The sequence below is a fragment of the Mustela nivalis genome, assembly GCF_964662115.1.
Source record: "Mustela nivalis genome assembly, chromosome: 3".
Taxonomy (NCBI): domain Eukaryota; kingdom Metazoa; phylum Chordata; class Mammalia; order Carnivora; family Mustelidae; genus Mustela; species Mustela nivalis.
The window spans coordinates 62,640,311-62,662,794 of record NC_139022.1 but is presented as its reverse complement, the minus strand read 5'-3'; the positions used below and the strand labels follow the sequence as shown (position 1 = coordinate 62,662,794).

The 22,484-nt window shown below is 36.8% G+C and overlaps 1 protein-coding gene across 9 annotated transcripts in view; it reads right to left on the bottom strand.

Moving 5' to 3' along the window:
• Window positions 1-21,471, bottom strand: part of SPATA9 (spermatogenesis associated 9) — a 36,242-nt gene extending 14,771 nt beyond the window's left edge. Inside the window, exons 1-5 of one of the 9 annotated variants that reach the window (XM_082723945.1) lie at window positions 21,381-21,471; window positions 20,038-20,159; window positions 18,997-19,091; window positions 10,289-10,377; window positions 2,455-2,682 (exon numbers count right to left, since the gene is read on the bottom strand). In XM_082723945.1, coding sequence (XP_082580071.1) covers window positions 2,455-2,682; window positions 10,289-10,354 — 294 coding nt within the window. In that variant the 5' untranslated portion in view covers window positions 10,355-10,377; window positions 18,997-19,091; window positions 20,038-20,159; window positions 21,381-21,471. Of the gene's footprint in view, window positions 1-2,454; window positions 2,683-10,288; window positions 10,378-10,555; window positions 10,742-11,731; window positions 11,752-18,996; window positions 19,092-20,037; window positions 20,160-21,380 lie in introns of those variants that run through there. The other 8 variants (XM_082723946.1, XM_082723942.1, XM_082723948.1 and 5 more) reach the window with 8 other exon arrangements.
• Between the last annotated feature and the right edge of the window lie 1,013 nt (window positions 21,472-22,484).

The following is a 22,484-nucleotide window of genomic DNA, read 5'->3' as shown; positions in this document are numbered from 1 at the left end:
GGACCTTGGATAGGTCAAGTACTCCCTCTACCTGCTTCTTTCACGTCAGGTTCCTGGAAAACATCATCACAATTAAGCTCTAAATTTACCTGTGAAACAGGGCAAAAGGCAAATGTGTTTTGTTTTGTTTCAGTTCTCCTTATTGGGTAAAAGGAAACATAAATTCAACTGGAAAGACAGATTATTTTCCTGCCACTGAATTTTCATGAGTACTGGGAAGCATTTCTCTGTGGATGTCTCTCATTCCTGTACCAACTGGGCCTTCTGAACAAAGGACATAGTTGAATAACTAACAGCTTTAGAAGCTAGAGAAAGTATATTTCTCCAGGGAGATCTAGAGATGTACTTCCCAAGACATGTCTTAGGGCACTAAAGATAAAACCTTCTCTGCAAACCCTCTAGAAACATTTACTTCTCTACCCCAAACCCTTCTTTCTTTTTCTCCCTTTATTTCTCTGTCCCTCTCTCTCAGGCTGGGCCAGTAGGCCAGCACTCCTAAAAAAGCTGTCTGCTAATTTCAGGCTCCTCTCCTGTGATGTAACTTACTACATGCATAGGGAACACGTGGCTCTCACTGCCTTGCCCTGTGGGAACTGAGGGGTTAGGGAAATGACACAAAATATTGCTCTGGCTGCTGCTTCTGAAGTTAATAATAAACAGTCTCGGTCTCTGATTCAAGGGAGTCTTGTGTCTTCTATCAGAGTGTGTGTTTGTACAGCTGTGGCGGGCTAACTTGTTAGCTCGTAAATAGTGTAAAACCTCAGATTCTTCAGTTCTGACTTAGCAAAGAGAAGCAAAAAGAAAGCCTGTATAATATAATGGACAGTGTCTTTAAGTGTGATTTTATAATACATAAACAGAAATATTCTTCAAAGGACATTTCTTATATCAACCCTCTATAAAAAATAAAGGTTAACAATGCAAGGGAAAAAACATCAAGGTGAAACATTCATTTTAGAAATGTATTTCAGTGGAAATTATACATCTCAGCTGTATTTCTTTTTGACATACTAAAGATACAAGAATAACGTTTATACTGCTTAGAGAATCCAGCAGGTAATAAACACAAAACATTTTTTACTTTCTCAAAACTCAGGTATTATAACGAGCCTTTTCTAATTGCTTTCTCAGGCAATTCATAGCTGGAGCTATCCCATGATTTCTGGAAATGTTAAAATCTTTGATGAAAGAGAGATTCCTATGTAATGGATATTTTGTTTATTTTAGCCATCCATCATCCATTTTCTCATCTTTTCGAAATAACCCAAATTTTGTTTGAGGATTCATCCTCTCCCCATTCTCTGGTCATGTGGTCTGGATGGCAGTCCTAGGTCAAACAGTGCATCCCATTCCCCTGCTTTAGAGGTATACCTTTCTCTGAGAACCCCAGGACTTGGCCAGGAATGCTGGCTCAAGGACTGTCATTCTTTGGGGCTCTATTGAACCTGGAAGGATGGAGTCCTGGGAACAGCTGCAAATCATCTTGTAACCATGAAGGGAAAGTCAGTCTGTGGATGGCGTCAATACAGAGGAAGCAGAACCAGGATGGGTGGAAAGAGAACAGGACCCTGAAGGCATCTTTTGAGTACCTATACCCTGAAACCTTATCAACTCTGAATTGTTCAACTAGATGAACTAATACATATTTTTGGCTTCACTCTCTTTGAGCCAGGGTTCTTCTTCCTTCAACAACAACAACAACAACAAAAACGATTCACTCTCGGGTTTCGATGCCAGGCTTGCAAGATTCCCAATTGTTGTAACAAACATTTAGAATGCTTTGAATAATGCCCAAGCGGAAAAATTCAGAGTTCTATGCCACAAAGTTTAGGAAAAACAAACTGGTCCTGAAAAAGCTTTAAGAGCTGTTGTCCTTAACAAAATATAACAGAGCCTCAATAAAACCATGTAGAACCTGTAATTTGAAATACACTGGATGTTGGTGGATCTACCAAAATGAGTTTATGGTTGAATATATTCAAATATGTTAAGTCAAATAAAGATTGTCTTGGAAACACAGCAAGGTTATGGGGGAAAAAGGAACAAAACAATCATTTTTAAGGCTTATGGGATTCCTTTTAGGTTTAACATAAGCGGTAATCTGTATGCTGATATTTAGGTTGAATCATTTGAAATTTAGTTTCATAAAGCTCAATCAAATAACCAAGTAGGGACGGATTGCATGGAGCACTGGGTGTGGTGAAAATATAATTAATACTGTGATGCCAAAAATAAATTAAAAAAAAAAAAGCCCACATTACCACCTCTTTCAGATTTATTTAAATCAGGACATATATACTATATTGAAAAAAGACCAAACCATTCATTTCTTATCCAACTATTCTTGTTTCATATGTAAGATAACCAAATGAGCTACATTTTCAAATCTTGCAATTTCAAAACAGTTTCTTAAAAAAGAGGCTGTATCTTGTGCAAATGTTAATATGAGCTCACCTGCACGTTATAGAGGGGTTGTTTTGGTGCATTAACTTCCCTCAGCAAACGATGCGATATGTTCCTTAACTCTAGAAGTCTACAAGCAAGCTGGGGATGCAGAAGTTTGGCCACTGATTTGGAGGATCTGGATATGGTGTTTAATCCTTGAATCAATGTTCCTCGGTTGATCCTTGCTAAGGCAACAGCCATTCTGATTTTGGACGTTTTCTGCATAGGTTCTCTTTTCTGGAAAATAAGCCTCTAAAAAGTGACTGATGTGTGATTCTCGCATGAATTATTACAACCTACTCCAGACTGAGACCAAGTACGACCTAACAGCACATTACGCATGGGCCTATGCATACTCAGTGTCCAATACTTATATCCCACGCCCCATGTACCTAAATCTTTGAATAAATGTATGATTTTTGCCTCAGCATAAATATCCAGAATTTAAGTTACTAGCCAAAAGACCTAAAATTTTCATTTTTCTCTCTGGGTTTATTTTTGCATTGATTTTTTTTTTTTTTTTTTAAAGAGCGCTTTTAAAAGTAAGCAGTTCTTATTCAAATATTACTCAATGTTTGAATTATTCAAACATTAAATATCCTTATTCAAAACTGTTACAAATATTTCCCCAGTGTATTTTAAAAATGTAAATGATTAAAGCATTCATACATAATGCATGGTACAATATTAAAAAAAAAAATCAAGCCCCATATCCGGCTCTTTGCTCTGTGGGGAGCCTGCTTCCTCCTCTTTCTCTGCCTGCCTCTCTGCCTACTTGTGATCTCTGTCAAATGGGTAAATAAAATCTTTTTAAAAAACAAAAAAAAAACAAAAAACAAACAAACAAAAAAAAACAAATGCCTTATATACTAATTCACAAGCTTAAGGAACTTTTATTTCTAAAAACTTCAAAACTTATGAGCATTCTGACAGAAAAAAATTGTGGCCTTAGCAAAACATATGACATGTAGATCCTTCCTTGCAGTACCAGAAAGTGAACTGCAGAGAAATTACTTACAATGTGGTCAGACTGCATTCCAGGCAACAGCAAGGATCATTGCCATTATTCATTTAAGCAATTTTATGGGCTATTCTGGCTTTTTCATATTTGACTGGGGCGGGGGAACTAATGGTTTATAACACAAATAAGCAACTTCGAGTCTCTATTTATTGAATCCAAATATATGTATAAGTACAAAACATCTTTTAGATGGATTGTTTTGGCCTACAATGAGCAACATATAGTTGCATTAAGAGCTAATGTATTGTGTATGTCCTTTAAATGCCTCAGCCATTATCCTGAAGATATAATTTTATTATCGCTGTTTTTGTCACTGAAGTTCAGTGCCTCTCTTACCATTTTAGCCTTTGTGACTGGAGATCACCCGAAAATGTACTAGTCTGTCAATGAGGATGTACATCTGCAGCACCTGGTGTCACATTATGATTTCATCTGTTAACGTGACTGAAAAAGTCCCATTATCCCACCTTTGGTCTCAGCCCTCCTAGTCAATACGAACAGGAGAAGGCCATTGGAGTTGTGGGCTGCTAGAATTGTGGCAATTCCAAGCCAATTTAGAGCAGAGCAACTCCTAAAAGCAGTTAGGACAAGCAAAATAAGACACGGGTGCAATCACTTGATACTGTATTTTGGTTTCCAGCACACTGGTGAGAGAAACCATGATGATCTGCACTATCCAGAGTTCCTACACACAGATTCAATTTCTCTTGTGATCTTATGCTTTGTTTCACCGATTCGCCCTCCCAACTCCTCCTGAAATTGGAGCAGCTAGAATGTTTGGTTTTACTTCTGATTTACCTTACTGTGTTTTCTCTCATAATTTATAATCAAAAGGTGAGAGCCCTATTGCCAAGGCGAACAAGAGTGGGATGTGGACAGTTCCACCATGCTGAAATTTTGTCTACACAGTCATTCAGTGTTTTAAGGATTCTTCATTTTTGCAGATGAAACACTAACTTTATGAAATTTCCCTCTCCTTGTTTTGTGTCTTTACAGAATCTTGGTGATCCGTACTTGTTGGCCTGGATTCACTGACTTTACTCAGGTATTTCTGTTAACTAATCTTGATTAATTTCCCCAAACACTATACTAGATTGATCGACTCAACCTTCCCCTCTTTTACAAGATTGTCTTTCTAAATATATACCTGTGTAGACAAATAAGCCTATTTGTATTTGATAATCCATGAATCAAAACCTTCCTGTAGGATCATATAACTTGTGTTGACAAAAATATAGCATTTATTATAAACAATATTTTTAAAAATTCAGGTGTGCATTACAATAACACTTCAGTGTACTTTGTATTATATTTCTCATTTTAGTATTGTCATAAATTCATAGCTTTTTCCAACAGACTCAACTTGTTCCTAGTTAACATCATCTTTGTTTCCTTTTAATGCTGAAATCATTACAATTTGATGACTATGCTTCCCTTTATGGCTTTTTTTTTTTTTAAGATTTTACTTATTTATTTGACAGAGAGAGAGATAGCACAAGCAGGGGGAGCGGCAGGCAGAGAGAGTGGGAGAAGCAGACTCCCACCGAGCAGGAAGCCCACTGTGGAACTCTATCCCACGACTCTGGGATCATGACCTGAGCCAAAAGCAAATGCTTAACGGACTGAGCCATTCAGGTACCTCTACCTTCATAGTTTTTAAAATGCTCTCCTTTTTCAATACTTTCATAGATATCTCTGAATCTCTGAAAGAAATATTTCCTCTAGCAACAAAATATTTCTGACCATCTTTATTTTCCTAACATAAAACATATAATCAACTTGTTCCCTAGAAAACCATTACTGCTTTTCAGAACAGTATTAGAAACCAAATCTAGACCCTGAGGTGCACGTAAAGTAGGTGTGTGTGTGTGGGGGGGGGGGTACCTAAAAGGAAACAACAGAGGAGAAGCTACTTACAGTCCTGGAGATGGAGAATGAGATTTTCCTCTTTAAAAAAAAATAGGGGCGCCTGGGTGGCTCAGTGGGTTAAAGCCTCTGCCTTCAGCTCAGGTCATGATCTCGGGATCCTGGGATCGAGCCCCGCATCGGGCTCTCTGCTCGGCAGGGAGACTGCTTCTCCTCTCTCTCTGCCTGCCTCTCTGCCTACTTGTGATCTATCTCTCTGTCAAGTGAATGAATAAAATCTTTAAAAAAAAAAATAGTCACCAGTTTATAGTGATGATTCTAATTCACTCTTGCCTTCAGTGAATTTTTGAAATAGGCTCTGGTAGAAAATTTGTTAAATAAAAGGGTTCCCCCCCCCTTTTTTTGAGCTATCAGCTTTTCCCTTTGTCTACTATGTATGTTATATATTTTTCTACCAAGCCATGTGTCTAAATTTAAATGCTGACCCCAAAAGAAGAAGTGCCCATTTCTTTTCCCTGGTTTATTTTGTTTTGACTCTTGTCCTAAGCATACTGGAAATGGCTGCAAAATGTGCAAGTTTACATGATTCTTCTTGTCATCATTATCACCTGACTATGTTACTGAATGTGAGAAAAGAAATTCCACTCCCTTCCCCCCTGCCACCACCATCTCAGAGACACACAAAGGCAATGATGATTTACTACAAGAAACCCAGTATCAATTAATCAGATTGTTTCAAAAATCCTGCTCCAAATTTCAATATTTGAGCCCCATTCTTCGAATATATCCTGCTTTCCTATTTTTTTTTTTTAGAGACATACCCATCTCTCTATCATCAGCAGTTTTAATGCTGAACTCCAATTTCTATTACATCAGCTTTTTACTACTCTACATCCAAAAAACCAGCCTGTCAGCAAATCTTATTCAATTCTTTCTCTGAACAGTCCTAGAATTTGACCACTTCTCACTACCCCCAATGCCAACACTCCGTCCACGGCATTTATATACCAGCTCTTTTCCAGACTAGTAAAGTGGCCTCCTTCAGGGCTTCTGTCCTTGCCTACATTCATTCTATTCCTCAACGCCTCTGCAACAGAGACACACATAAAACGCAGATCCTGTCCTGCTTTTCTGCGCTGCTGCTCTAGTGGCTTCCTACTGCACTCCGTCTAAAAGCCAAATTACAAACAGTGGTCTGCAAAGCTCTACAAGAGTTGTTTTTTCCTTACCTCCCTAACCTCATTGTCTTTTTCTCTCCTTTTCCTCCTCACTATTTGTTGAGCTTGTTAAATATACTCTCACCTCAGGGATTTAGCACTAGCTACGATGCCATTTGATTCTTCAAAGATACTGAGGTTTACTCCCTTGCTTCCCTCAAGTCTTAATTCAAGAATTACTTTCTCACTAAGACCCTCTTGGTCACCCTACCTTGATGGTCAATTGTTCTCCTTGTCCCTACCCTTATTTCATATCTCTTCTAAATTTCTTCTTTTTATTAAGACCTACCATTAACATAATATATAGTTTATTTTCCCTGTTTCTTGTTTTTTTACTTCGCTAGGATGTAAGTTCTATAACAACAGTGTTTTATATCTATTTGGATCACTGATCTTTCCCCAGTACCTCAAATGGGGTCTGGCACACAGTAGGGTACTCTATAAATATTTGTTGAAATGAATGAATGAAGAGTATCATGGGGAAATAGAGAAATATACCAAATACTAAATAGAAACCACCCTGAAAGTTTTCAGTGTACAATGTGCTCTGTAACTTTCACAATTATGATGGTGCCCCACTAGAAACAACTCACCAAAAACAAAAATATAACTGAATTATAGAACACAGTCCTACTCTCATCATATTTAGAAATTCTATACCAATAAGAGTAATTTCCAGACATCACTGGTCCAGCCCCAAGAGTTTAGTCCTGCATGTTAAAAAAAAAAAAAAAAAAGCCAAGAGAATTCAGAAAAGTATATAAACAGTTATAAAAATCTGAAGTTTTGTATGGATTCTAATATGTTCCGCTTACAACTCCCTATTTTATTTTATTTTAAAGATTTTATTCATTTGTCAGAGAGAAGGAGAGAGAGCACAAGCAGGGGGAACAGCAGGCAGAGGAAGAAGGCTCCCCTCTGAGTGAGGAGCCCAGCGTGGGACTTGATCCCTGAGCCAAAGGCAGATGCTTAACTGAGTGAGCCACCCAGGCATCCCACAACTCCTAATTTTATAGTATAAGGTTAAGTTCAAGATAATTACAGAATAAAACACATAATTGCTTTTCATAATTAAAAACACAAAAATTGACCTTATTCACCACAAAAGATTTTTCGCATTCAAGTAAAGATTTTCTAAATTTAAACTTTTTAGTTTCCTAACTGTAAAATACAGTTTTTCATTTGTTCAAATGTAAAAGTTTAATATTTTTAAATCCTCATATGGAAATTATTTGTAACTTGCAAATGAAAACCTTTAAAATTCACTTTTTTGCTAAAGGAAGTAGATACTGATGGTACCGGGGTCTGTGTTGGACTGGGAAGTACATGATGTCAGAAGACATGACCTCAAACCAAGATTCTAAAATTAACTTCCCTCAGTCCCAGGAAGAAAATTTCCTTCAAAATCATTAGTCATAAAGAACTATTTAATAACCATTTTTCTGGATATATCCCTCTATAAAAATCCCACCATTATTCCCACCAATCTTTTGTTTGTTTCTGCCCAACAAGATGGCCTTTTCCTAAATAAATAAATGCCTACAACTTTAAAAAAAGTTTTAAATACTAATTATGAAATTTAGAGATTTAAAATCCAACCCAATTAATTAAAATCCTCTAAGTCGTCTTAAAACCACTCCTTTCAGTATGTTTGGGAATTATGGATCATCTCCAAAATAATCAGATTTGTAGTATTTACAATCCAACCTTTTAAAAATAATTTAGTTATTGAAGTATTAGCATTGTTTTCTGAATGATTTATTTTTGAAGTACAAGTAACTTCAATCTGTTACAATATCCCCTAAGAACTTGGATTTCTTGCCAATGTCAGCAAAGTAAACCGTGGAAAAAGAACAATATGAGTGTGTTGAAAATGAGAAATAAAGTAACTATGTTTATATTATTCTCTGGATGAGGTAAAGTTCTTATAAGTAAATAACTTCAATGAGTTGGAAAGAGGAACTCAGAGTTCTTTCTTTGGGATCAGAGTATCAACCTATTTCGCTATTAAACCAAATTTACAGCTCTAATGATAATGAGGCTATTCAGGGGGTAGGAAGAGATGAAGAGAATTACAAAGAAAGTTGCAATTTCTTAGATTATTAAACCCAGCTCCTTTAATGTTGCCAATGGTGAAAGAATCACAATCTTGAAGGGGAAACAGGGCTTTCCAGACTGTGCCAGTCTTAGCCATTTACATCCTAGACCAAGCACGGTTACCTGCCCATTCCTTCTCTAACACTCCAGTGCATATTCAAGAAAAATCTCCAACATTTAAAAAGACTTTATACTAAAACTAGGGGAATGAAATAGGGGGAAGCAATTATACACCGAGTCTAAAATACAGATTTATAAAATCTGGTTTGCGGTCTGGATTCTATCCTACTTAGTGGACCACCATTGGGATGCCATCTTACCACTAGGTATCCAGATACCTACACTTCAGTATCAGCCTTCCTCTAAGTCTAGACTCAAGGCTCATGCCATTCGTTCATATTTACGTGATATACTGAGAACACCCTATGCTGTTTCACACTTTTTGTCCTGACACTGCTTCCTCTGCTCCTGTCTACTTATCCTCTCCCTTTTTTTACTTAGAAAATTCATATTCATTCTCTGAAACCCAATTTAAGCACCCTTCCTCCAAAAAGCCTTCTCTGACCATCCTAGCTAGAGCAATTCATTCCTCTAAGTTGGATTTACCTCTTACTATATTCTAAAACAATTACTTGTTTACAGTTCTGTCTTGATTACATTAAGCTAATTGGCTGAAAGCATCCTGTCTTTTCTCTCTAGTCCCTCTCCTCAGTCCCAAACAATAGCAAAGTATTTAGTAAATGTTTGATGCCTGGTTGTCTGGATGAATGGTTAAAAGTGGCTCTAATATTTCTCCTTTGGAATGAAATATATAGACTTCGTGATTACTGTGTTATTCAGAGAGCTTTTTTGTTTACTTCCAGGTTTTGGCTATGTTCCTCATGTTTGACATTGCCAAAACTCTGATATCTGGATGAGGAAATTATTACTGTACCATGTAACTTTACAACATATTCTATTCCAACTGTGGTCTAGATGATTAAATATACTTTTCCATTAAGAGCTGTGTACTTTAAAGTAAATTAGGTTATATTACTTTTTCCTGATCAAATGTTTCAGAATTCTTTACCTATTCCCTCTTTCATTCCCAATATTTTATCTGGCTCAAATCCTTTTGGGAACAAACATTATATAAAACATATGCACATATGCTTTGTTTAATCTGATATCATTATTTTCTTCCACATTAAAACATACACTCATACCACAGTTATCTTTTCATTATTATAATTTATGTCAGTTATTTTTTTCCAGTGATTTAATTGCCATATATATTTTAGTTAAAATATATCTAGGTGTTTTCCTGATTTTTATATTAAGCAAATCTTTTTTTTTAATATTAAGCAAATCTTAAGCAAATGTAGCAAACCACATACATTACAATTGTGGCTATGAGAGAGCTCCACATTTCCAATCTAACAGCACAGTGATTTTCTTTAAACTTAATTTATCTACTTCATTTTTTTGTCCATCTCTCTGCTTCTCATAGAACAATTCAGAGATTTGAAATTTGTTCTTCTGAGGCAAAATTAATTTCTTCCTAAGGCTCAGGCACTGATCTCAAAGTCAAGCATTAAATAATGGATATTAAAAATACAATGTACTTTTTATAATCCTTTTCAAAATTATGAAATCGCATTACCTGATTAGACTGTGATAATCTTAGGATGGTAGGGAATTCATCTTTAAACTCATCCATAAGGTCCATGATGACTTTCTGGATCCCCTCCACTGAAACAAAAAGAAAATAGGGAGACAAAAGAGCTTAGCAAAAATCGCCACCTCACCACAATTCAAAAGAACCTGGATGCTGGGTCCACTTTGTAAGTGCCTGGGAAAGCAAGTAAACCCTAAGGGATGTTATTCCCCATTGTATCCCACACCCATATCCCCTTTACAGCAAGATTACATATACTTCTTCCAGAAAAGTTCTTCAACACCTGCCCACATATCCACCCAACAGGTTTGATTGGCATGACAAATTCTTGCTTGGGTTCCTAGTGCTTGGAAAGTTTGCAGGCCAGGGCAACACTTGTCCTACTCTGCCATTAATGAGGGATGAAGGTACCCTTCCACCCAGGAAAGCAGGCAAGGACAGAACCTACAGCTCATTGACAGAATTCTTTGTTACTGCACAATGGGCCTCTGAGAGCTTGTTACAGAATCTTCTGAAATCACTCTGGCAATGAGAAGAGGAAGAAATGTGTTTGAAGGCGTAAGGGGAGGAGAAAGGAGAATGAAAAATAAACCGTACTAAGGAGTTCTGCATTATGTGGAATTTTGCCCCAACTTCTACAATGATACCTCAATTAATGGATCACCTGAGAACAAAGCTCCCTTTGAAAAGAGTTGGCATATGGTTTAAAAGAAATGCTTCACATACGATGCCAAGAGGAAAAGAAAACCAGCAGTTATTTCAGAAAAACTTCTGAACAGACTGTTTTCCTTCACTCAAATAAAGATCACTAGGTCCACCACAGGCAAAATTATAAAATCTAAACTCCTCTTCCTCCTCCGCCTTCCTCTTCTACTTCTTCCTCATCTTTTTCCCTCCTAGTATTATCCCACTTCATTCTTTTCCATTTATCAAATATAAGAAGAACTTCATATCATGTGGATTTGATTGAATACCTAGTTAATATTTTAGTGTGGATGAATTCAGAGTTGATTAACACAAATCCCATTTTAATTTGAAGCCTTTATATTTGATTGTAGCTAGACCACTGTCTTTAGCAAGCATAAGCTGTGGGTGCTAGAGGTTTGTTCATTGGAGCTGTCTAGGAAAGAGAACAATGTCCATCAGAAAACTTCTCTATCATGTGAAGCCCGCCAGATCCCCACCTTCAGTTTGCCTGTAGTCCTAGTTTGTCTGAGAACACTCATCTCCGCACCACAAACACTTCACTTAACCTTAGAAGAACATGCGTCCCTCCATCATGACCCTAATGTTTAAGATAATTATACTCTTAATATGTGGAAACTGCAATCCACTGCCAGAAAGAAATCTTATTAGACAATGATGAAAGTCTGCAAGAAATGTAACCCTTTATTTGTCCTATTACGATATGTACCTATCAGAATTTACCCCAGAGGAAGAGTTGGCTGTCCCTTCTCTCATTGGTCTTCTTTCCTGTTCTCCACTCTCACTGACACCCCTATGTTCTTTTCACCCATCTGCCCATCTCCTGATGTCTGTCCTAGTTCCCAATTGGTTTCATCCAGTTTTTTTTTCTTTTTATTAGCTCTAATCCTCCTCAGTATCTTATGGAATTAACAAATCTAAAACAAAAAAGTTTCTCATGCTAATATTGTCCACACCTAGAGCATAACCAGACTCTGTGTCATGTTAACAAAGTTCTTTTTGTCTTTGCTTTCTCAATGACTCTCCTTGAGAGAGGACTGATGAAAAAAAGACAGGGTCATGAGATTTCAAAAAATCCCACCCTGTCACACTTATTTTATATTTGTGACCGTATCTGATCATATTACAGGTTTGACTTAATTTAATTATATCCATGTCCTTATGTATCTTATGTTATTTCAGGTAATAAAGTTAGACAAAATAAATAATGTTAATGGTTATCTTCTTTAGCTATAATGTTATATTTTATAGCTCACAATACAGGGCTCCATACTTACAAACATTAATTGGAAAAGGTTAAAAATACCTCCAAATTTTGTAACAGCCCTTCAAATTTATTTGTATTTAAAAGGCTTTAATACAGAAAGAAGAGAATCTCTGATTTTCACAAAGCAAATGTAAAATGAACATTTTACACACTGTAAGCGAAAGCAATAGAAGCTTAATTAGAAAATAAAGAGTTTTGGGACTCAGTCAGACTCCGATTTGAATTCCAACTCTATCACTTATCTACCTGCTAGGCTGTGTAATCTTGGGCAAATTTCTTAACCTAAATTTTACTTTTCAAAAGGTGACAGGATTTATTTAACAGACCAGATATGTTCGATAAATGTCAGCCATTGGTAAATATACAACAACTACTTTGCTTTTAAAAGATTTTATTTATTTATTTATTTGAAATAGAATGAGAGCTAGAAAGAGAGAGCGAGCGAGTGAGCAGAGTGGGGGAAAAGGGAGAAGGAAAAGCAATCTCCACTGAGCGGGGAGCTGGACCTGGGGTTCCATCCCAGGACCCTGAGATCATAACCAGAGCTGAAGGCAGACTCCTAACCGACTAAGCCATTCAGGCGCCCCTACCTACAACAGCTACGTTGCTTTGAGAAAGTTTGCAAAATTTGGGTGAAAAGTCAATACTAAGTTTTCCCTGTTCACATGGGTTTCAGCCTGTTTTGATTTTTCACACAACTGGCTGGAATCCTGATAACCATCCTAACTAGATCCTTCCCTCAAACCTACTTCAAATTCAAATGATATGGACCTATACTTCCAATTTCAAGTAATATGTCAAGTCTCAAGAACAACTTCTTTAAGATTAATCCTTGGCCCAGTCAAGGATTTGGATTGGAAGCCACCACCTTTGGGTGCCAACTCACAAGTGGGTTACTTCTGTCCGTTCCAGTGCTAAGTTCCTCCAGCTCACAGCAAGCTCTGAAACTATGTACATCTCAGTTGATGGTAAATGCTTAATAATGTCAAAATAATTTTTTAAGATTGATTGATTTGAGAGAGAGCACATGTGAGCAGGCAGATAGAGAGAGAGAATCGATATGTAGACTTCCCACTGAGCATGACTGGGACAAGATCCCAGGACCCTGAGATCATGACCTGAGCTGAAACAGTTTCGACCAAGCCACCCAGGTGCCCCCTCAAAGTAATTTTAAAAATGGTTATCTGAAGGAAGGGTACTGGCACTTACTGAAGGCCAAATATGTACTAGTTAACTGTTGTTAAAGGATAAACTGAGGGACATTAAAACTTTTAAGAGTTTATTTGAACAAAAATTTATTTGCATCAGGCATCACCAAACCAGAAGTGATTAGAAGCACTCTACAGACTGTAGCTAGGGGCAAGGATTTTATATGGAAGACATGGAATGAAAGCAAGAAAATTATTTGATTGGGAATAGCTCAAGGAGTTGCATTCTTTGGGAAAGCCTAGTTGACTGTTTGTGATGGGTCGTACTTAGGTATAGACCGCATAATCTTGAGGCATTTACAGGCTTAGGTTTTGGTTTGCTTCTGTAGGCTGCTAAAGCACTGGAGCCACCTCAGTCTAATGGCCTCCTTACTTAATTAATTTAACACTGTGCTATGAGCTAGGTTACCCCACTTATTTCTTAATTCTCATAGTAACTAACACTCAGAGGTAGGAATGTTTTGAAAGCAGTCTGAAAATATCAAACAATACCAATACATTATTATTACCTATACCAACCATCATCCTGGGAATATATCCCAATTTGAAAAATCCTCAATTATTTATATATATGGGTTTTTTTTATCAGTCTGATGCATCAGTTGTCCAACATCTGAGGACCTGTATGAGCCTTTAACAGTCTTGTGTATACAAGACTGCAGGATCCTTCTGGGAGAGAACCCAGATTTAATTACATTGGCCAGCTCTGACAAAGCCAGTCAAGTAATAATGCCTTAATTATCTTGGGAGAAGAGTGATTTTGAGCATAAGGTGGTGTATGTCACTCAGATCTATCCTTAGTCTCACATTCAATAGGGATTCAGAGTAGATGGAATTAAAAGAGACACCTTAACCATCTTACTAAGCTTTCCTAAGGCAGTACTCACAAATTAGCTGTACAGTTAGGGTACAGCTCCCGCTGTACCTGCTCCCGTAGGGAAAAAAAGGGGGGGGGGGGAAGGAGGCATTTTCAGGATGACTTTGCCAAAGATCTTTGGCTCTTTGTGTCTTTGCATTAGCAGTGGTCCTTATTGTGAGGATGCAGTGTCCAGAACAGAGTCAAAACAGAAGCAATGCCCAAGGGAGACATAGTGATATCCACAGATGTAGTTACAAGTGCCAAGCAGAGGCTACCTGCAAGGCAGCTGACCAGATTTGTTCTTAATAATTAGAGCTCTTTGGGAATTCCTAAAAATGCTTGGAAGGAAGGGAGCAGATTCAAGCCTTTGGAGAGATTTGAAGTTCTGCAGGTGGGGCAAAGCCAGCAAAGTACAGGTTACTATTATTCTTGTGATCCCTCTTGTAATCATAAATTGACCAAGCTTGGGAAATCCTGGGTCACAAGAGAAAGTGTATAGACTTTCTCATTATAGTAAGAATTTGAGGCAGCTTGTGTACAAGCAAGATGTTTTTAACTTTAATCATTTGAAATGTGCTAGGGGAACTTTTTCTTTAAAAGTAACTCTAGATAAAATTCATCTGTAGGGTAAATTATCATGTTTTTAATGCCAAAAATAAATACCTGCTATATGTCTTGCAAACACAGATTTTTCAAAAATTTTACAAAACAAGTATATTTATAGCACCTTGTTTCTTAAAAATTCTTTAATAACTATATTCTAAACTTTCAGTTGGGTCCCATTTATATAGCCTTGGCAAGCCCAATGGAAGTCTTCAAATGGTTATAATAAAGTGGCAGGACATATACGAGACAGAATCTGTAACGTTAGCATTACTGCACAATTGTGGGAATTGCTGAGATTGGTTAGATGGTAGGAAGCTGAGAAGGTCAGACTTATTTGTGGTCTGTTTCCCCCATCACAATATCAGCTCCATGAGTTCAGGGTCTTTGGTTAGCTCAAGGCTATAGTCCCCAAACCAGGACGGTGCTTTTATGTACTTTTATAATTTTTCAGCATTATAATGAATACTTACTGAATGAATATAATTAAATCTATTATTCACATCTCAGGTAGGATGAAAAATTTTACCATTAACAAATTCATCATGGAGTCAACCAACTGACATGTAAATACAGGACACGTAAGACACATTACACACACACGTTTATCACACATTATGGGAAGAACATGCTTTCCCATATACAAAGCACTACATTTTTATTTATTTTACCCATTATAGTGAATACTAGATCATGTGACATGTCCTAATTAACTGAAACAATTATTTTAATATGATCTCATTCATTAAGAAATAGAAAACAAATGATGAGAACATTTCTTTGACTTACCTTTCTGCTTTTTTTGGGTAAATAATGCTGGATAAATTAACTGCAGTCAATTATACTGTATATCTGAGAATAGAAAATAAAAGTGTAGCACATTAATGAGTGTAGTGGTGAAAAATGTGTGGGTAAAGTAAAAGAAAATATCTAAAGCAGGAGAGATCAAAAGAATATACACATAAAAACTTTCAAAATACTTATTTTTAAAAACTAATCCCCCAAATTGAAAAAAATAGCTGTATATTAAATTTTTTAATAACACGTAGAAATTATTTATTTCCAGTGACTTTAGAACAGAGTTCAGAACACTGCAAAGACAAAAAGAACTAAACAAGACATTTTAAATTTCATTCAGTCATTTTCTTGGTACTATTATTATTAGTTTTGTTATTTGAAATTATTTTTCTTATAGTGCAGGATAAACACATTTTTGAGTTAATAACATTAAGAATCAAGAATTTTAGTATAAGAGAAAAGAAAGACCTAATCAGAAAATCAACAAACAAATTAAAACACTGTAATGGTAAACAATTGAAAATGATCTTTAAAAATGCATTTTTTCTTGGTGTACAGACTGGAATGGCAAATAATTCTGACTTCCCACGCTTATATAACCATAAAAAATAAAAACATTCATAAAAGAAAAGATCACAGCTTCACAGAATCCTGTAGAAAAGAATATTCCTAGTACCTAGAATCTGGGCTTTAATATCATTCCTCACTACAATGAACTAGGACTCCTTGAATAAACAGCTGATACCAGGTCTGGGGCAGGAGAAGTACAAGATGAACCAGGGAGAACTCAAGCCAAAAAGGAAAACAGTTTTTGAATATTAATGGAATCTCATTAAAAGAACACAGAAGGGGTGCGTGGGTGGCTCAGTCATTTGGGCATATGCCTTTGGCTTGGGTCATGATCCCAGGGTCCTGAGGTTGAGCCCTGTGTCAGGCTCCCTGATCAGTAAGAGCCCTGCTTCTCCCTGTACCATTCCTCCTGCTTGTGTTCCCTCTTTGACTGTTTCTCTCTGTCAAATAAATAATAAGTAAATAAATAAATAAATAAATAAACAAACAAACACAGAAGCCAATTTAAAGGGACTCCTGCTGGTCTCAGAGCAATTGGCCATTATCATACTAATGCAGTGGTTAATACAGCATTATTATTTATAGGATGAACAGATATTCTGTGTCTCCTAAAATCATGCAAGTTTAAGTACATATCATCTATGACATACTATAGCCAAAAATGTTCCAACTTAATCTAACTTTAAATGTATCTTCTAGTTTCTCAGAAATATAGGCAACGCACAACCTACATCAGTGTTTCTTGAACTACAGTAGAAATCCAATACCTTTATAAATTAAAAGTAAATTATCTTAAAAAATAAAATTTATATTCAAGAAAGGATTTTTTATTTTTCAATATTCATATAGTCAAATAAAACTGTCTTTCTTTATAAAACTTATGGTTTTCCTGTCAATGAAGTTCTTCCAGGCCCTAAATTAGACATAGTCTCCCAAATTTTCTTCAGTTTTCTTTCTTTATAAGTTAATTAAAAAAAATTTTTAATTAATCTTTGCTTCATTTTTAATGGGTTATGGTTTCCTTCTATCTATCCAGTTGTTTTGGTAATACTGATTAAACTATTGTTCTCACTGATACAAAATACCACTACTACTACATACACATATATTGGGATCTATTGCTGGACTTTCTATTCTGGTCTACTGATCTATTTCTATGTCATTATAATACTAATTTGACTACAGTGACTTTGTAGTATGTTTTGTTTTCTGTTAAGGAAAGTCTCTGTTACTGTTCTTTTTTATTCTATTATTTCTAGTGGAGTTCCTCATCCCCTGCTCCCTAGCTCAGTTTTTCCAATAATCTCTTAGATTTTCCATGTTTTCACTGTCATCAAGGGGCAAAAAATAATTTAATCTTTCTTTTTCCATGTCCATACCAATTATTATTATCTTATTTAACTGCATTCACTAGGACTTCCAAAAATAATGTTGAGTAACAATGATTATGAAGGGACACCTAGCTTGTTCCTGTTTTCAATTAAAACATCTTCAATATTTTACTGCTTACCAAAAAACCAATAGCAAGTGTTATTCTAAACAATCTTTATCATATTTCTATGCCCCTTCTGTTTTTGTTCTTTCTTACTGGGAATGGTTGTTGAATTTTATCAACTTCCACCTCATAATCTAAGGGCATGATCACTTTTTTCCCCCCTCAGTCTGTTGATATGAGAAATTCAGCATTAGCTTTCCTGATATGGGAATCATCTTTGCATTCCTGGAAAAGAACGTGTACTTGTTGATAGCATATAATTCCTTTGATATTTTGTAGAATAAAGATGATAATTGTAGAACAAAGAAAATATAAGCAACTCCAACATCTATTAACTATGGAATAAATAAATAATATATCCATAATAGTTACTATACAGCAGTAAAAATGAATAAATTACAACTATATGCAATATCATGAATAACTCTTAGGAATGTAATTAATTTTGAATGAGGAAAAGAAACAAAAAACAGCAAGATTTCATTTATATAAAGTTCAAAAATATTCAAAACTCAGCAATATATTAGGAGCACAGATATGTGTGGTAAAACTATAAAGAAAAAGAAAGGGAACAATAAACATGAAATTCAGAATAGGGTGGGACAAAGACATTGGATTGGACCAAGGGCAGATGACAATTGCAAATATAATGGTAATGAAGTTTTTCTAAAACTTAATCATGTGTACAAATATCAATGTCCCATAATTATTTATACCTTATAACAATTTATATGTGATTTCTCAATATTTAATCAAGGCAATAAAATGAAATAACCTGATGAGCAAATTTCCACAACAACTTCTGTGAAAAATTACCATCAATAGCTATTCTAGTAATAGCAGTAAGGGGAGTTCTTTCACTCATTACTATTTATTGAGCACGTACTATGTGCTATCACTGCTCAGCAGTAGGTGAGCCAAACAGACAAAAGCCTTACTCTGTTCGAGCTTGCATGCAGTGGAACAGAATCAAACTACTTATTGCTATTTTCTATACCTAGAAAAACTATCTTTTTCACTAGCAATTTGCTCAAATTTAAGGTGAGTGTTTCACAACTACATTCTCTGTAACAACTGAAAAAATTACATATATTTCATCCCACTCTGATTGAAAAGTAGATCTTATTTTAGCCTTTGGAAACTTCATTATAAATCTATGTTTAACAATTAAAATCATTCTTTTCTTACATATTGTTCCTCAAGTTTGTAGTCATCACTATCAGTAAAGGTTTTTGAGCAGCTGCATATCTTCTGATAGATTCTTCCACCTTGAAACAGGCAATCTTAATTGTAGCATGTCAAGAAAAGCAAAGAAATACATATTAAATACATTTAAGTATTCACAATCCATGTTTTTTATGGCCTTTGGTTAAGTTTTAGACTTAGTTACTTCTGCAGTAACTTTTGCAGGAACCAATATAGATTGGGTATTTTAGTCCCTTCCCTTAGGGTCATAGAATGTACAGATACTCACGTTAAGATCTCTCTGGTCAAACCAATAATGTTCAAGCATAATGAAAAAGATAACTAGTTATTCCATGTAATTCTACATAATTATAGAAAAGAAAATTATGTTCACTCAACAGTGCCAAAAATGAATACAGTAAGTGATGCAATCTACTTTTTATTCTGACCCAAAACTTTAACAGCAAGTTGATGACATGCCTTTGAAGTGAAGCCCAGACAAGACTTAATTCACTAAGTGTGAATATATGTAAACTCGCCATGAGACTACATTTATTTTCAGCCAGTACCAAGCAATCCTCTTAGGTGTTTCTAAGCTATTTTATACACAAATAATTCTTACATGTTAGAAGACTAAAGTTGCCCACTGTCCTAAATTATGAAGATTATATATAACATTTATATAAGTAATAATGCCCTGAATTTAAAATAATGTCTTTCTGACAAATGATTTAAATTGTACCTGCCTAATTCATGGTTTTCAATCATTTTTTACATGAATAAGTAAGTTTCAATAAAACTCAAAACTAAGTATGTCCAATATGTGTTATGTAGGCAGAGGATGGGAAAGTAGAGAACTCTTTGTTTTTTCTTTTAAAGAGGTGTATTAAAGCCAGATTTTATTTTTCATTCTATACAAAGAGATAGAATGGTTACATAGGCCATATGTAAGTATGACTATCTCAATCTACAAATGATAAGCCAGGCTCTGAAAACTTTACAGAGTATCTGCAAACCAGCAAATGATAGAACAAAGACTCTTACCTAGTTTCTGTATCCCAAATTTTTAATTCTTTCACCACACATATTACCTTCTTCAGTTAGAGTGAGTGGCTTTCAATATCAGGGCAAAAATACCATCAAGAGGAGAAATATTCTGAGATAGTCTAAGAAGTTTAGAAAAGATAGAGATTATCAGAAATTCTATTATGGATAGCTTTCACCTTTTCAAGCAAAATCTGAGAGTCCATTTCATCCCAGGCACATGGGATAAAAAAATGAACAAAGAAAGTCCTTATTCTTTTTTTTTTTTAAAGATTTTATTTATTTATTTGACAGAGGGAGAGAGATCACAAGTAGGCAGAGAGGCAGGGGGAAGCAGGCTCCCTGCTGAGCAGAGAGCCCAAGGACCCTGAGACCATGACCTGAGCCGAAGGCAGAGGCTTAACACACTGAGCCACCCAGGTGCCCCGAAAGCCCATATTCTAAATAATTGAGCACACAGTATAACACAGACATGTTCAGGGACAGTTATGATAAAATACAAATGCAATAAAACAGAAATACACAGGATGTTGTTCCTTGCAAGCAAGAGGCAGGGCACTAGCCTTGGGTGGCCAAAGAGTCATAAAAGGTTTCTTCTAATTAACAAACATCAGGCACTGTGTTAAAAGCTGGAGATAATAAAACAGATTGGATCACAGCTCTCCTTGACTTTGCATGAGAAAATACTATAAAGAAACAAGCAAATAAATGAGGTCATCCCATGTACTAATAAGTGCTATATTGGAAATGACATACATTAATATACAGATAAAACTGGGTTACTATAAACGTTATGGAAGAACTCTCATGAGAAAATGAAAAGGACCTGAGACATCGAGGGGTGTATACCACTTCGAATAACCACTGCTCAGTGTTTAGGGGCAAAATCAGTACTTCAAAAACAAACAAACAAACAAACTAACTAACTAAATATCTTTATCTTCTATATAAAGTTTACTTTCTAGGTAACAGTATAATTTCGCCCAAACTCAAAATCTCTTGATTCAAGTTCCATCCTTCCTCAGTTTAAAAAATAATAAGAAAAAGGGGCGCCTGGGTGGCTCAGTGGGTTAAACCCTCTGCCTTCGGCTAAGGTCATGATGTCTCAGGGTCCTGGAATGGAGCCCCACATGGGGTTCCCTGCTCAGCCTGATTCCCCCCTCTCTCTGCCTGCCTCTCTGCCTACTTGTGATCTCTGTCAAATAATTAAATAAAATCTTTCAAAAATAATAATTAGAAGAAGAAAGATCCCTTTTCCTTTCAATAAACAAAGCTGCCCTCAGCAGAGACTAGCCCGGGGTTAGAGACTTCGGAATGCTGATGGCCCTGAGGGCTGTCCTCACCTCCACCTGCTCTCCAGGCAGTGTCCAGTCCGGAGGAGGCTGCCATGCATGTCACGCAGGTGCAGGTGCAGATGCCAGGTGCAGGCTGCCTCCTTGCCGTGCGTGCTGAGTCACTATCTCCCCCAAGTCCCTCCTGGCCTTCTGGGCTGCAGCCTCCGCCTCCACCAGCTGCCTCCCACCCGGAAGTGAAAGACCAGCAGCCTAAGGTCCAACGACTCCCACTTCCAATCACGTGTGACCATGAGCCTCTGCGCTACTCCTCGCAGACCTCGCGGAACGGGCCATCATGTGCGACGTCAACACGTCCTGCGCGAGGCCGAGCGTCGCCAGCCAGCTGGGGCCTGAGACAGACACCGGGCTCCAGGCACAGGGAAGCGCCCGAGTTGCATGGTGGCATGCTGGTACTCAGAACCTCTCGAAGGCCCCAGATGCGGCGCAAGCCCAGAGGGGGAGTCTTGGCATCTCCAACTCACTCTCCAACTTTGGACATGCTTAGTGTCCTGGCACCTGAGATCCAAATGTCGGTCCGGGGAACGGCACTCCTGCCTCAATTCGGAAATCCTCTGGCCCTAGCGGTTTGGAGTTTTGCCTGTGGAGAAGAGCAAGTGGTGCAGAATGTGGTTGATTTGTTTGTGATGAAAACGAAGCCCCAAGACACAAGGTCTTGCCATACATCATTTTGAAGAAAAGGGATGACGGTTTTAGGAAGCCCAAGAATAGCATCAGGGAGCGGAAAAATTTAATCCTAAAAGGTAAAACACCTTTTAATTTTTGTCAAGCCACTATCCCTTGTTATTCAGAAGTTTCTTCACCATCAAACCCTCTGTTCCAAAATATCAAATTTCTGTTAAAATCACACCAGTAGGGGCACCTGGGTGGCTCAGTGGGGGAAGCCTCTGTCTGTCCCTGAGGTCGTGATCCCCCCAGGGTTCTGCGATCGAGCTCCGCGTGGAGCTCCCTGCTTAGTAGCCATCGGCTTCTCCCTCTCCCTCTGCCCTTACCCCCACACCCACTCATGAGCATGCGTGCTCTCTCTTTTAAATAAATAAATAAAATCTTCTTAAAAAAAAACACCAGTAATAATTTTGGAAAATACTGTCAAAA